This window comes from Argiope bruennichi, chromosome 4, assembly GCF_947563725.1.
Source record: "Argiope bruennichi chromosome 4, qqArgBrue1.1, whole genome shotgun sequence".
NCBI classification, from domain to species: Eukaryota; Metazoa; Arthropoda; class Arachnida; order Araneae; family Araneidae; genus Argiope; species Argiope bruennichi.
Genome location: NC_079154.1, coordinates 124641421 through 124656536, shown reverse-complemented (window position 1 = coordinate 124656536; position 15116 = coordinate 124641421). Strand labels below are relative to the sequence as shown.

At 25.9% G+C, this 15116-nt stretch overlaps 1 protein-coding gene across 1 annotated transcript; it reads left to right on the top strand.

Moving 5' to 3' along the window:
• The first annotated feature begins 2884 nt into the window (after window positions 1-2884).
• On the top strand, window positions 2885-15116 carry LOC129965700 (ATP-dependent DNA helicase PIF1-like). Its single transcript, XM_056079811.1, has 8 exons — window positions 2885-3566; window positions 4130-4367; window positions 6363-6628; window positions 8229-8335; window positions 9227-9366; window positions 10736-10930; window positions 12299-12444; window positions 14770-15116. Exons 1-8 carry the CDS (start codon window positions 3021-3023, stop codon window positions 14983-14985), a joined length of 1854 nt encoding a protein of 617 aa, XP_055935786.1. The 5' UTR covers window positions 2885-3020; the 3' UTR covers window positions 14986-15116.

Sequence of the window (15116 nt, the reverse complement as noted above, 5' to 3'; positions counted from 1 at the left end):
ACCAGGACATACCCTGAAACAAATTCTCAATATAATGTGAAAAAAGTGTCTTCTTTCAATTAACTTATGTTCAACCTAACTAAGCACTAATTCAACATTAGTTGGATTCCTACAAATTTCAATTAAATAATTTGTTTGACTGTGTCTTAATAGATCTCTTAGAAGACAACTTCTAATTTCAAATTTTGATGAATAGTATATAACTCGTATTGTTTTAAAAAGTTTATGCCATTCTGTTTATTTTGTAATGTGCATTTCCCTAATTTTCTTTGCATATCTTTTAAAATTACTTATATCAAGGAAGGAGCAATATTATTTGAAAATGGGTGTGCTTTCAAATTTTCTCTTCATTACTTGATTCTGAAATTTAACTTTAAATGTGAGTAAAATAAAATTTCAAAATTGTATTAAAATCATATATAATACTGAAAATAACCGGGTATGGAAAAATTAGCTGAATTTTCATATGTTGATGGACAGCAATAGAAAAAAAAGCCAGGACGGAGTATTAATAGGACGAATGAAAACTAATTAATTTCAATTTAACAATGCAATATATTGCGGTAAAATAAGCGTAAAATATTAAAAAAAAAAGGATTAAAAATAAAAAAATAAACTGTAAGGCAAAAAGTTGCTATTATTGAAAAGATAATTTTTGTTTTTAAATTTTGGATGACGTAAGAAACATTTTTGTGGCGTAATATTTTAAGAAGCTATCGCAAAAAGACATTAATATTCCATTTAATTTTTGATAGCTAAAATCCCCCCCCCGAAAAAAAGGAAACAACTTCGAAGTAGACATTTCCGTCCTTTAAAATATATATCCGCCTAATTTGATGCATCTAAGTCAAATGGTTTGTCTTGAAGAGCGATAACGTACACACATTGACACATGCACCTTCTCCTTCATTCTTAACAGAGATAGTGTTATCTGCACACATTCAGTGTTAAATTAGGTCATCATTTAAATGATTTATAGGATATTTTTTTTAAAAAAAAATTTTGACGCTGTATTCATATTTTTAGGAAAATGTAGTGTTTGATGCTTGTTGTTTTTATACAAATATAATCCTGTGTTAATAATTTACTTACACAACTTTTACTTCATGTTTAGAGGCAAAATAAAAGAAATCAAATAAGATTGTAAATTGATGTGCATGCATTTTGCATTTCATTGCTTTTTCTCTTTATTCATTAAACGCCTCCATTTCTGTAAAAAATGGTTTATTCTAAACAATTCATCATATATTTTGTCTTATTTGTTTAACTTATTTATCCTTCTGAAACTTAAAGTTCTTACTTTTTGTGTCATTTTTTTTTTCTTTTCATTTTTTATTTTGAGATTTCTTGCCAATTTGCCACAAAGTGCTTGATTTAATCTAAATTCGAATATCAAAACTAATGATGAAATTTAGAAAAATGCTTAATTAACGCTATTTTGCTCAAAAGGACTATACATTATTTTATGCAAATAAAATTTTTATTAACTTTCCGTGGTATTTCGTATTTGTCTTTATTACTGGAAAAAAATGAAATTTGTAAAATAAATTTATAAAATTTTTTTATCTAAGACTTGCAGTTATTTGAAAAAAATTAAAAGACAAACCATACCACAGTTTTATTTATTTATTTCTGTTTAAAAGAAACCTACAAAAATGAGCTCTGCACAGAAGTAGGATAAAATTGCGAAATTTTTTAAAACAAATTTCGACAAACAAACAAAATAATCAAAACAATACTAATAATGATTTCTTTGTTAATAATTTTAACTTTTTTTTTATGGATTTTAATTTAATAAGAAAGCGAATGTTTATTCCATTTTATCGTAAGTATTTCCATTACATTGTTTTCTAAAAATTATTCGAACCTTATTAAAATGCAATTATTAAAGTTTAATAAAAGGACATTTATGACATGATATTATTAAAATGCATTATGCATAAAATAATTATGTTATTCAAATGCAATTGAGTTACATGTACATGCGGGGCTTATTACTTCTAATTAATGCATATACTTATATAGTTTAGAAGTGTAAACTTTCTCTGCGGTAAATACAGAAAAAATAATAAAGTAAGCATCTTACATTTGCAAGATGTTTACTTTACTATTTTTAATAATAAACAATTGTTATTTATTCCGTGGTATTTATATGTGATACGGTTATTTATACGTGAGAGAGAATGGTATGTTTGTTTATTTCTTCAGTCCAAAATTGATTGATTTTGTTAAAGTACTAATTCTCCCAAATGTAAAAAAAAAAAAAAGAAAGAAACTTTCTCTTAATATAAAGACACAAAACTATTTCTAGAGACAAAAAGGAAACAATCATCATCGGCGCTCTGTGTAAATGCTCCACAAGTTGGCGAAAATATTGCGTATCGAGGCAACCCTACATCCTCTGCAAGGAAATCCTGTTTGGATTCGGAATATTTCCTGACGATAACGGTTTGGCAAATTGTGTTGCTACGAAACATAAACAAACCTAATTTAACAGTGCAGTTATGTAACAGTTAAAATTTTACATGATTTAAACATAATACATATTTTATCTATAATTGAATTTTATAAATAAAATATGAAATTTTTTATGCTTAAAAATTAATTATTCTTATAATGGCAAATTTTTAAAGAATTTTTACGCAAAGAAAGCTTTCTTCCTGACTTTCAAAATTTGGATACGTTATATTTATGATTAAGAGTTAATTTTATGCGTTTTGTCTCTACTCTGGTTTAGGAAATTTAAAATTATTAATAATCATTGTAATAGTTATGATAATTTACATCAGAATTGGAATAACTGTAACTGTGCAACTAGCTTTTGTTTTGTTGAGGGAAATTTAAAATTCCAAATTATATATGTATTATTATTATTAACATGATATTGATTTCTCTTTTGCATTAATTTTAATAAGTACTGCGTGCTTTCAGATTTTTTTCTGTATACTGAAATATATATTTGCTTTACAGTTGAAGATTTTTCATTTTTGTTGTCAAATAGCTTGACGTAGAAATTTGACATGTCAGAATCGGAAGAAGATATTTCGCTTCTTTGCTTTCTTAAAATCTGTTATTTAGATAACAAAGGAAATGTTTCACGACAAATTTCTAATCCAAAAAGTTATCTACAACTTGGAAGAAATGAGTTCCGAGACATAGTTTTGAAAATTGAATGTGGAAAAATCCATTGTAGTTTCAAAATAAAAGATATGACTTTACATACCAGATTTGTCAAAGAGGGCAAATCCACTATAACTTTAAAACAACCTCCTTTGCAGATGTTTATTTCAAATTGTCCCGTTGGGAAGTTAAGTATGTTCTTGAAAGTTTTGATGGCTAAAGTTCAAAAAGCAAAAAATGCGACTCCTGTGAGTGTTAAGGATAGATTACAAACTTTGAAGCCTCCAAGTTTCCAGGATATAAGTCCTCTAACCGCTTTAGATATTAATATTTTAAATAATAAAGTGTCTGCTGCAATGACAAAGAAATCAGCATTTCCTCAAACTCCCAAGTCAACAAAAAGAAAACGAGAGCATGGCATGCAAGAAAATACTACTCCCACTCGGGTAAGCTTAATTTTATCCAAAATTCTTATTTTTATTTTGTTTAGCTTTGTTTTGTTTATTCTTGTTTGCATTTAATTCATCAGACACAACCATTTTATGCCTCATATTAGGTATGGTGCACTCTCAACTCGTCTATTTGTTTCTTTATCTACAACATCTTTATTTTTATCATTAAATATCAAAAGTATTTTTTATTTTTGATTATCTTATTTACATTACTACAATCTTGCAAATATATATATATATATATATATATATATAAGGGAGAGAAATTGGATGGATAAATATCTCTGCAATGAGAGAAATAAAATAATTTTAATTAGAATATTATTGAATTTACAGTATCACCATAGAATTTTTAAATAAAATAGGGAAAATTATTTCTTTTTTTATTAAAATAAACTTGTGTATAAACATTCATTGTGTATAATAACTAACAAAATTAACTTGTTTATATCTTTTTTTACTTTCTTCTTTAAAAAAAAAAAGACCTTTTTTATTAAATGTTAATAAATATAAAACTTACAAACCTTTTTAAAAACAATACCTTTAATTTCACATAGAAAATTATTGCTGTTTCTCGTCCTATTGCACCTCGTCTATTGACCACAGAGCAGAAGAATGTAATGAGTGCCGTCATGAGTGGGAAAAATGTGTTTTTTACTGGAAGTGCAGGAACAGGAAAATCTTTTCTTTTAAAGCGAATTCTTGGTGCTTTAGCTCCAGAAAATACTTTTGCTACAGCCAGCACTGGAGTAGCTGCTTGTCAAATTGGAGGTGTCACTCTACATTCTTTTGCAGGTTAGTCAGTTGCATCAATGTAAGTATAAGCAGTAATTTATAAATTTAATTAATATATTTATGTAAGTAACATTTTTTATTGGAAAAATTGGATTTAATTTTTATATGCAAATCAGTTTCAATTTGTGTATATATATATATATATATATATATATATATATATATATATTATTTCTTTTGTATTCTGTTAGTAATCTGTAGGGACAAAAATATACTAATTTTCAATGGAAAATATTCAGAATTACAAATAAAAAAACCAATCTTCTATTAAAGTTGTGGTGGTAACTTCATAAGCCAGATAACAACCTTCGGACTGGAGTGATCACTTTTATCTAGTGTTAATGTTACTTGGCTATGAACCCTAACATTGCGAGTTTGAACCTCAAACTAGCACAAAGCAAAAGCCAGTTTTATTGTTACTTTCATTCACCATTGATGTGGCTTAAACAAGATTTTTTGTAATTCTATGTGAAGGTTAATAAGAAAATTTTGATACTGTTTCTGAAAAGAGGCAAGATTATATGGTACCTGTTTTAGTGTTGACCTGCAGTCTTGCTAGGCTCAATGTCAAATAACATATTTATATTGCTAGGTGCTGTAACTAAGTTTTTATGATTGCATATGCATTGAGGACCAATATAGGCCAAGAGGTACTAAATTTTATCAGGCAATTTTATAAAAAATAAGACAAGAATCTTTTGTATTTTTTTAGTGATAATACTTGTCATAATTTGCAACATGTAAAAGTTTTCTTTGTAAATTTATCTTTCAAGGAGCAAATACGCAGTCCTGCTTTATTTAAAGAAATATGTTTTGACATTCCAATTAAATCAACTGAATTTTTTGGCATGCTTAAAATTATATACTACTTAATGGCAATGTCTCTATTCAGCGAAATCTTGCCATTAATACACTTCCTCAAGCATCAAGGTAATGAAAATGATATGACAGAATGCCTTATGACGTAAACGGCTTAATCTATTCTGTCATATCACATAATTTTATAATTATGCGTTGCGACACTATGCGTATAGGAAATGTATGAAATTTAGTAGTGTGTCTCAGCAGGTACTGTCACCAAGGTTGTACTGTCTATTAATGTGTTAATGAAATCTCATTATCTGCAGTATATTTCTGTTTCTATATCTAACTTACCTAACCTTCCACCCTTTTACCAAGATTTAGATTGTAATAAACATAATTATGAATTCAGACTTCCAACAGTTACGGAAATACCGGAATTTATGCATTGATGTCTATTATTTATAAAAATTAATAGTTCAAAATTGGTAATAACTTTACTTCTTGAGAACAGATCCAGTTCCGAAACTTTTTGATTTACTTTTGTTTTTTGTGAAACCTTATTGTAAAGTAAAATAAGATAAAATTATAATTATTCGATTCTAAGATAGTGAATGATAAAAGTTAATTTACTTATGTTTTTGGCAAAAATTGCTGTGGAAAACAAATATATATATGTATAGAAATAAAATATATGAAAATGCCAAAATTTTTATATTATCAATGGCTTATAAGGTTAATTAATGAAAATCTTATGCTTCTAGTCATTGCACAATTAATAATTTATAGTTTTTTAAAAACCAATTGGGATTATTTAAAAAATATTTTTTTTAAGAATGTGTTAAAGAATTAAATAGGATCTTTCATTTTTCTAATTTATTTATCTCCATTTTATGTAAAAACTGCAATTGCAAGTTATTTTAAGGAATTGTATTGCATTATATTTATAATGCAGAAAAAGAATTCACATTGCAATTCATTTATTTTATAATAGTTGCATGTCTCATTATGATAATTATATTTGAAATGTAGCATTCTTAAATGGAAAAGGAGAAAATTGCTTTAAACAAGTATATATTGAGAGAAAAAAAAATCTCGCATCAAAAGAGTAACCAAAGGAAAAAAAAATGTTATTTTTAATTATATTTTTGTCACATTTTTATTTATAAAAATGTATTCCTTCTTCGAACTAAGGAATTGGAACTGGCAGTGCACCTATCCAGCAATGCATTCAATTGGCCCAGCAAAAGGGGAAATCTACATGGAAACAGTGTCAGCATTTGATTGTGGATGAAATTTCTATGGTGGATGGCGAATTCTTTGAAAAATTAGAAAAAGTTGCTCGAATTGTTAGAAACAGTGATAAGCCTTTTGGAGGAATTCAACTTATTCTTAGTGGAGACTTTTTGCAGTTGCCACCTGTGACAAAGAAGGGACAGAATAGAACATTCTGCTTTCAGGTATGAAGATAAAACTAATTAAAAAATATCTCTTTTTTAAGTTTTAGTCTTAGCTTTGATAATTATTTATTCCACCTTTTCTTCCAGTGCTTCATAATAATGGTTTTGATAGTTAATATTTGCTTCATGTTATTTTTTTAGCTACATAATTAATTGTTTGAATTATAATTTATCAGTACTGTATTAATTATTTAACCTTCCAATTGGCTGGAAAGTAGAAAATTGTCCCAATGAAGCTTTAAATAGAACATAATTATATTCATTTTAATGACGAATTTATAACTTTTTTAAAACTGATACATTGTATCATTAAGCAATAAGAATTTAGAAAGTCTTTCTTTTTTTGCTCAAGTGTCAATATTTCATGAAGATTCAGATGTTGAATATTAGCAGGCCAATGAGTTAATGAATATAATTATATTATTTCTTTGCACTTTTTTAACTATATAAGCCACACATATGAATATCTACATGTATATGTGAGATTATAATGAATTAGACCAGGCTATTTCATTCAAATTACATTTTATTCTAACATCATCCAAGGCTAGAAGATGATTTGAAGTCTACCTGCTTCTCCATTCGTAGTTAGTGTGGCTCATTTTTTGTTGGTGGTGCTTTTGCATGTATAGTTTTTATTCATTTTCTTATATATGATTTGAATAGAGGCCAAATTGCTGTGAAAATGGAAGGCTCTTCAATCTTTCTGAAATTCCAAAAATTCCAGGTCTCGGTTTCAAATTTTAACACAGCCCATTTTATTTTTCTGAAATTGTTTTGACTGGGAATATTTCACTGGCTTGGACTTATTGTGATCCTTTTTTGTTATATCAACAACTTGTACCAGAATCTGAGGATTTTCCTTTCATTCTGTATGTTTACTTTAAAATCAAATTTTTGTCTTTTGGGACCTTTCCAATCTAGAGAAAAGATGTGAAAATGAGCTGCTGTTTAATAATATAGTTGGGTAAGATGCAATTTCTCAAGTTTTAGTTTCATATTTTGAATTCCTTATGCATTCATGCATGAATGTATCATTTGAATCATGCAAGAATGATTGTATCATTTCATCATTTTGAATTCCTTATATATTTATGTATGTTTATGCCTACATGCACACACACCTACAATAACTCTTTCCCTTCTCTTCCTCTGGATTTTAACTTAAAAAGTGAGTAATAGCAAAAAAATGTTTGTAGTGTGAGCAAAAATGTGAATAATATAGAAAAAAATTTTTAGTTCATATAATTTTTCAACATAATAAATTTTGGAATGGGTTTTGTACTATGTACTTTCATAATAAATGCGCAAGTTTTTATTTCTTTTTCTATGTAGAGGAAGTTGATGTGATTTTAATATATGTTAAAAAGAAAAAATGCTACTTAGCAAGTTTCTATGCCAGCAGTGATAAAATTTAATTTTAGACTGATGACATTATTTTGAAAATTTGTGATTTTTCATTTTTGAATCAATGATTTTCATTTTGAATTAGCAATATTAATATTATTAATAGTAATTTAGTATCATTATTTTTAGTATTATCACTATTGATTTAATGTTAAAGTTCTCTTTTTTTTTTTTTTTTTTTTTCTTATTTCAGAGTGCAGCATGGAGGAATTCTATTGATATTAATATAGAACTCTGTATGGTAAAAAGGCAAGATGATAAGAATTTTATAAATATTTTGCAAGATGTGAGAAGAGGAAGGTAATAACTCTAGTAAAGGATTTAGCTTTAAATAGAACATAATTATATTCATTTTAATGACGAATTTATAACTTTTTTAAAACTGATACATTGTATCATTAATTATGCTGTGTCTATTTAAATTCTGTTTATTAGCTAGTTAAAAGCTAAACTGTTATTTTTTAAGCTATAGTTAAAAATAAAAGATAGTGAATTATCATAGGCTTTTTATGTTTAATTTTTAGAGATATTTCATTATTCATTTAAAGGTGTTTTTTTTTTGTACTGCTTTTAAATGGATTTTTATAAAAAAAAATATATATAATAAATTGAATACACTTTAAATGTATAATCATATATATTTTTTAAAATGATAACATTGACTGGTCAAGAGTTTTTAAAATAATAATACATGAATGTTAAAAAAAAAAAAAATCTTGTTTTCTACTATACCTACACCTTTTACTTTTGTTTTGAGAACATAAGGTTAATAACCAGGTTTATATAAAGCAGGCATTTTTATATGCAAATTTCTTATTTTTGAATATACTAATTTCATAATTTTCTACCTCACTTTTATTTTCTTTTGAGATTTCTCAGTTTTTCATTTTTATTGAGTAATGTGAGCATATTCTTGTGCATTTTAAATTTAAATGGCATATCTTTTTTTTGGTATGTGTAAATAGCCCAGATAATCTTTTATATTTATCTTAATATATATTATAAAAATATTTTCATGTAAAAAGTATGCTTTTACACATCAGTTTCTTGATAAAGAATTGATTTATTGTTTCAAGCTCGTTAAAATTGCATTAATAACATTTGAGTTATTTCAGATGTGAGAAAGATTGGTCCTTTATTGTTTTATATAATGCATACATGTTATGCATAGTAAAGTCATTTTGTCTTCAGGTGTACCAGGGATGTTATTGAGAAACTGAAAGCGACAAACAGCCATAGAATTGATAAAGATGGAATAATGGCTACAAAGCTCAGTACTCATAAAGATGATGTTGATATTATAAATAACTCCCATCTGGAAAAACTTCCTGGTATTTTATTAAATTTGTCATATTTATATTGCAAAATGATAATTTAAGGATTTTGTAAAACTGTATGGTGATATTATTTTTAAATGCATAATGAAAATCTACTCTATAAATAAAATATTGTTAATTACACAGGTCAACTTAAAGATTGAGTTAATTTATGTGCAATATATGTGCTGAAAACATATATGACATGTTTTCCTGTATCAGCTCTTGTTTGTAAGATAATAAAAGTGTTATTTAAGTTAGCAAATTTAATAAAGTTTATAAACATTAAATTTAAACTTTTCCTTTATAAGTTATGTAAAACAATTGACCTGATTAAGATAAACAACACTTTTGTAAATCTACAATAGCTTAATTTAAAACTAAAAGAATAAAATGAAAGCAAAAGAATGTATTGTTTTATCCCATTCCGAATGATTCTTTTATTTGACATTCTTGAATGAACCATCTTCCACGAATTCTAACAGCAATCTACAATTAGATTAGCATCCCATCTACTCTAATATTAGTACACCATTTTCTTCATATCACTGCAAATTTACTCATCTTGCCCTCTTCTGATATTGCCAAGATTTTTAGAAAATTACTCAAATGTCCGTGCTTAGATTAATGGCATTAAATTAAAAACTTTTCCTTAATAAAGTTTGATTAATTGAGAAAAATACAATATAAGCTAATTCGCAATGTACTCTAAATACATATTTTATTCATCGCAAGATTTTCTGTGTGAAAATAAATATTACTTTTTATTCCCCTCTTTTTATGTAACTCTCCTTTTTGGGAAATAATTTTTTTTAAGGTTTTATATATTTTATAATTAAATTAAATTATTTTTTTTAAATAAATGGATGATGTGGAAACCCAGTTTTTATATTTGAAATCAGCACCTTAAATTTAGTCAAAATCAATCAAATGGCCTGACTGGAAAGTACTAACACACATGCATGCATGCACACACATACACATTCATTCATCTTTATTATTAATATAGATATGAAAGACAATTTTTGTATGTGAGGCTCTGTTGTAAATAAGCACTATATAGATAAAGATATTAATTTATTATCTACTATTTATTTTAAATTATTAGCAGAGAAAGATATTAATTTATTATCTACTATTTATTTTAAATTATTAGCAGAGAAAGATATTAATTTATTATCTACTATTTATTTTAAATTATGAGCAGAGAAAGATATTAATTTATTATCTACTATTTATTTTAAGTTATTATGTTTCTTAGCTACAAATTGTTTTAGCATTGAATATAGTCTTCTATATTCATAATTATATCTGACAGTACAATTTTCTGTCATTTCAGTGAGTTGCAATTAAAAATGCTGATACTTTCTCTTTATTTTGATAGGTCATACACAAACCTATTTTGCTACAGACAACTATCCTGAATTGTCACGATTCATTAGTAATCACTCCCATGTTCTGGATAAGATTGATTTGAAAGTAGGTGCTCAAGTCATGCTCACAAAGAATCTAGACCTGCAAAGAGGTTTGGTGAATGGTGCAAGAGGTGTTGTTACTGGCTTTGATGCTGGACAACAAAGTAAGATATTGAATATACTTAATGAATGTTGTTTAATATAAAGTAAAGCATTTTAAAGCAAGAAATTTTTGGTACAGAACATGCTAAGCATTTTTTATATCTAAATTTACAATATATTGATTTATTTTATTGCTCAATTTATTGAAACCATATTTTCTTATGTAGCCATCATTGAATGGCATTTTTAATTGCTTTTGTCATTTTTTTTTTCCTGTTTAGTTTTTTTCCTTCAAATTAAATGGTGAATGATATTTCCTATAATATCAAAATATAAGTTTTTAATAACAATTAATTTGTTAATCTGCTGTATTAAGCAATAAATATGTAGCTACAGAGAGGAGATGATGATCTTTCTCAAATTTTATTTGTGAAAATATGTATGTGATAGATAAATTAGATAGTTGATTTTATTTTTCTCACTTGACAAATTAATTCTCATTCAGTATTATGACTATTTAAGAATATATTGAAATGCTGATGTAAATGAATCATGATGGTGGTACTGAAATCATGCAAGTAATAGAAATCTATAATAATATGTTTTATTTATTGTATATTTGAGGTTTATAAATTATTTTTAAAATTCTTTTTGAATACTTGTGGTCATAGATGAATGGTTGATTATCTAGTATGAAGAAATTCAATCAATCCGTAGCAGAGATACAGATAGAATGATTGGTTATGCTGAGAGTCAGAACAATACTGATTTTCGAAACTAATCTCCTTGTTTATCACTTCATATCTTCTCAAATACTATATTCAGCCATTCAAAGAACTAGATCTAAGTCAAATTTGTTATGTGTATTTGCATTTCAGCAGGTGATATCACTGAGAATTTCAAAAACTCTTTATATTAATATTGCATAAATTTTATAAATCAAGTTAATAATATTTTTCCTCATTTTAAAGAAATAGGTTTTATATTTTGTGTTGAAAAAGTAATGCTATAAAAGTTTTTGGGATTCATTTTAGATTAATTAATTACTGATGTGAAGTTCAGTTACTTATAAAGAAAAATGTCAATGTTCTTTTGTCGTTCTCAGTTTGTATAGTTTCTTGTTGTGGAGAATGCAATTTCAATTTTAAAAACCACCAATGATATTTTAAATATATAATATTTCAGTGCAAATTTGAAACAAACAAACAAAACAAAATCTCCTCCCCCAACCATGAATTTAGATATCATACTTTACAAAATGCACTTAGTCAAGATTTTTGAAATGAATTAATCCTACCATTCCCTTTCAAGTACTTATATAATTTTTATTACCTATTTAAAGAATTATTATTTTTTGTTTAAATAGATTATAAAAGGATAAATAAATGTATTAATAATAATGAAAAATATTTTTGCTATCTTGAAATTAGAGCTACCGATTGTAAAGTTTGTGTGTGGTATTCAGCAAGTTGTAAATTATGAAAAGTGGACAGTTAAAACTCCTGGTGGATTGGTTCTTGTAAGGAAAATGCTACCACTTCAGCTAGCATGGGCAATGTCAATTCATAAATCTCAGGTATTATTTCATATTTTTTTATATTTTTATACTTAATTCAAGGTTATATTCCTATGAGCTTATTATTTTTAAAACAGTATATTAAAAGATTTAATAATAGTTTCTTAAAAAGTAATAGATATATAATTTTATATAAATAGTTTTGTATTTGCAAGAAAGTCATTGTTTGTCTTTTGCAGTGAATATTATTCAGCATTCATTTCTGAAAATTGTAAACTCAGTAATTTTTCTCTTTGTTATACACACTTGTGTTTTTCCATAATTATTTTTAATCATTAACATTATGTGTAAATGCTATGCGATATTTATCCATTTTAGGAAATAAGCATTTAGATCATATTAAAAACAGCTGATATTGATGATAATTACATTTTTAAAGATATCAAATTAATTTATTTCAAATCAAATTCTAGTTTTAAGATAATGAGCCTTTAAAGTACAGAATTACTGATGGTTGCAAAATCACAGAAATATGTTATATAGCAGGTAAAAGTGAAAAAAAAACAAACACACACACACACAAGCTATTGCCCTTTTAATTTAATAGTTTTTATTTAATTTATAATACTTGATAAATCAATGGAAGAATTGGCTGCTACAAGACGGAATGCAAAGAATGCAAGTTTGAAAATTTTCAAACTTGATCAGAGTGTTTGTCAGACTATTTGATTCAGAGCTAATAAACTTGGCACACATATATTTTTGATACTAAAAAGTGCACCTTGGAGCAATTTTTAATTTTTTTTAGTTTATTAAAAATTAAGCACAATTTTGTATTTTTCTGTGATGATTTCCAAAAATATTATTATATAAAGATATTCTGTACATGTTTCAAAATTTAAAAAATTGTCTTTTTAATGACATCAGTTTAATAGTTATGTGATTTTCCCCCCTGAATTTTGGCATTTTTTTAATTAAATGAATATATTTGCCTAATTTTCAACTATAGTTGAAAATTAGGTTCCATTGTTGCATTAGGTATGCATTGTTGCCTTGAAAATTTAAATTATTTTCATTGTTTCATTAAATATTTAAATTGATATTAAATTAATATTTAGATATTGATTGGTTCTTTTCCATTTTTGAAAGCTAAAGAAAAATTCTACTTAATATTTGTGTATTTTACAAGAAGTATAAAAAAGTGGAATTATCTTGAAATTTAGAAGTTAGTGGAAAGATCATGAAATTTAATAGATGAAAGGCACATTTACGTTTTTAATAGCATTGTGATGAAAGGGTCTTCATTTTAAAGGTCCATGTCCAGAAAGAGCAGAACATATGAAAGACAATTAAAATAACATATCTTTAATATCTGACAGTTTATTATATCTAAAAGATTTATTAGAAATTAAATATATCTGATATCCATCACAAATCAGCCGTTCACAAAGGTGACTAATTATTAATATCTTTATTTTGACGGAATAATATTTTTGCAATTATTAAACTAAGATCATTGAAAATACAATTTTCTAACAAAGTAAAATTCTTTTTTGACATTTTTAAAATTATTTTGGAAAAACAGCAAAATTCAGCTTTATTTTTAATTAATTAAAAATTTAAAAAATTACTTGAAGGTGCACATGTCCACTCTCTAAGGTATATATGTATCAAAGTTGGTAATTGTGGATCAGATGGTTGGGCCTGTAGAAGCCAACAGACACATTCCTCTTTGATATTAGTAGATATATTTCCAAATGCTGAAATAGTTTTTTGAAGATTTAGAACTATGATCGTAAGTTTATTAATTGGAATTGTGTATACTAGCAGTTACTGAAATGAATTAATTTTAAACTGAACCAAAGAAAACTGCATTAAATAATAATGGTCTGTGACTAATGAATATTATGTATTTTTTTAAAATTATTTTATGCAAAATTTGTTCAATTAATCCAAAATGTTAGTTTCTTAAATTCATTATTCATTTATTGTGCCTAAATATCAGAAATTGAATCTAACTTGTTATTTAAATTATGATAGTATCTACTGTTTTTATATATTGTTCTATGAAAATTATAAAATATATGAATTATATATTGTTCTAATTTTATAATAACTAAAATATAAATTTTATATTATTATACTATTATTAAATCTTTTCCCTAGATAAAACTTTTATTGTGTATGTATTGGTAACCAAAGAATTGATTTGTAATTCGATCTTTTAATCTTTATATTATATTATTGAATAGAATATTGATTTTACTCTAGAATAAAAGCTAGGAAATTTAAACTCTTTGTCAGGTTTGATGTGCATATTTATTTTTGGTTATATTACTAATTTCATTTAAAGGTTATTGTCTATCCTATCTTTTGCTTTTTCAGGGAATGACTTTGGATTGTGTGGAAGTGTCATTAGGTCGAGTATTTGAATGTGGCCAAGCATATGTTGCTCTTTCCCGAGCTCGTAATCTACAAGGCCTGAAAGTTCTTGACATTGAACCCTCCAGTATTCGAGCAGATCCTCGAGTGTTAAAATTTTACTCTGAATTAGATTGTATGAATACATATCAAACAGAAATGGATGATTACTTAGGTTAACACTAAAAATTATTAGGTGGTTTAAAATAATTTTATTATGTCTGATATATCAACTTCACAGTGACAATTTTTGGTGTTTTCATTGGCATCAAATCTTTGATTTATATATTTTTTTTCTTTTGTGTATTGTT

Excerpts from the sequence above, each read along its gene's own strand:
- LOC129965700 (XM_056079811.1), top strand. The coding sequence starts at position 3,021 with ATGTCAGAATCGGAAGAAGATATTTCGCTTCTTTGCTTTCTTAAAATC. Across the intron at positions 6,629-8,228 it reads ATAGAACATTCTGCTTTCAG|AGTGCAGCATGGAGGAATTC; the intron begins GTATGAAGATAA and ends TTCTTATTTCAG. Across the intron at positions 10,931-12,298 it reads CTTTGATGCTGGACAACAAA|AGCTACCGATTGTAAAGTTT; the intron begins GTAAGATATTGA and ends TCTTGAAATTAG.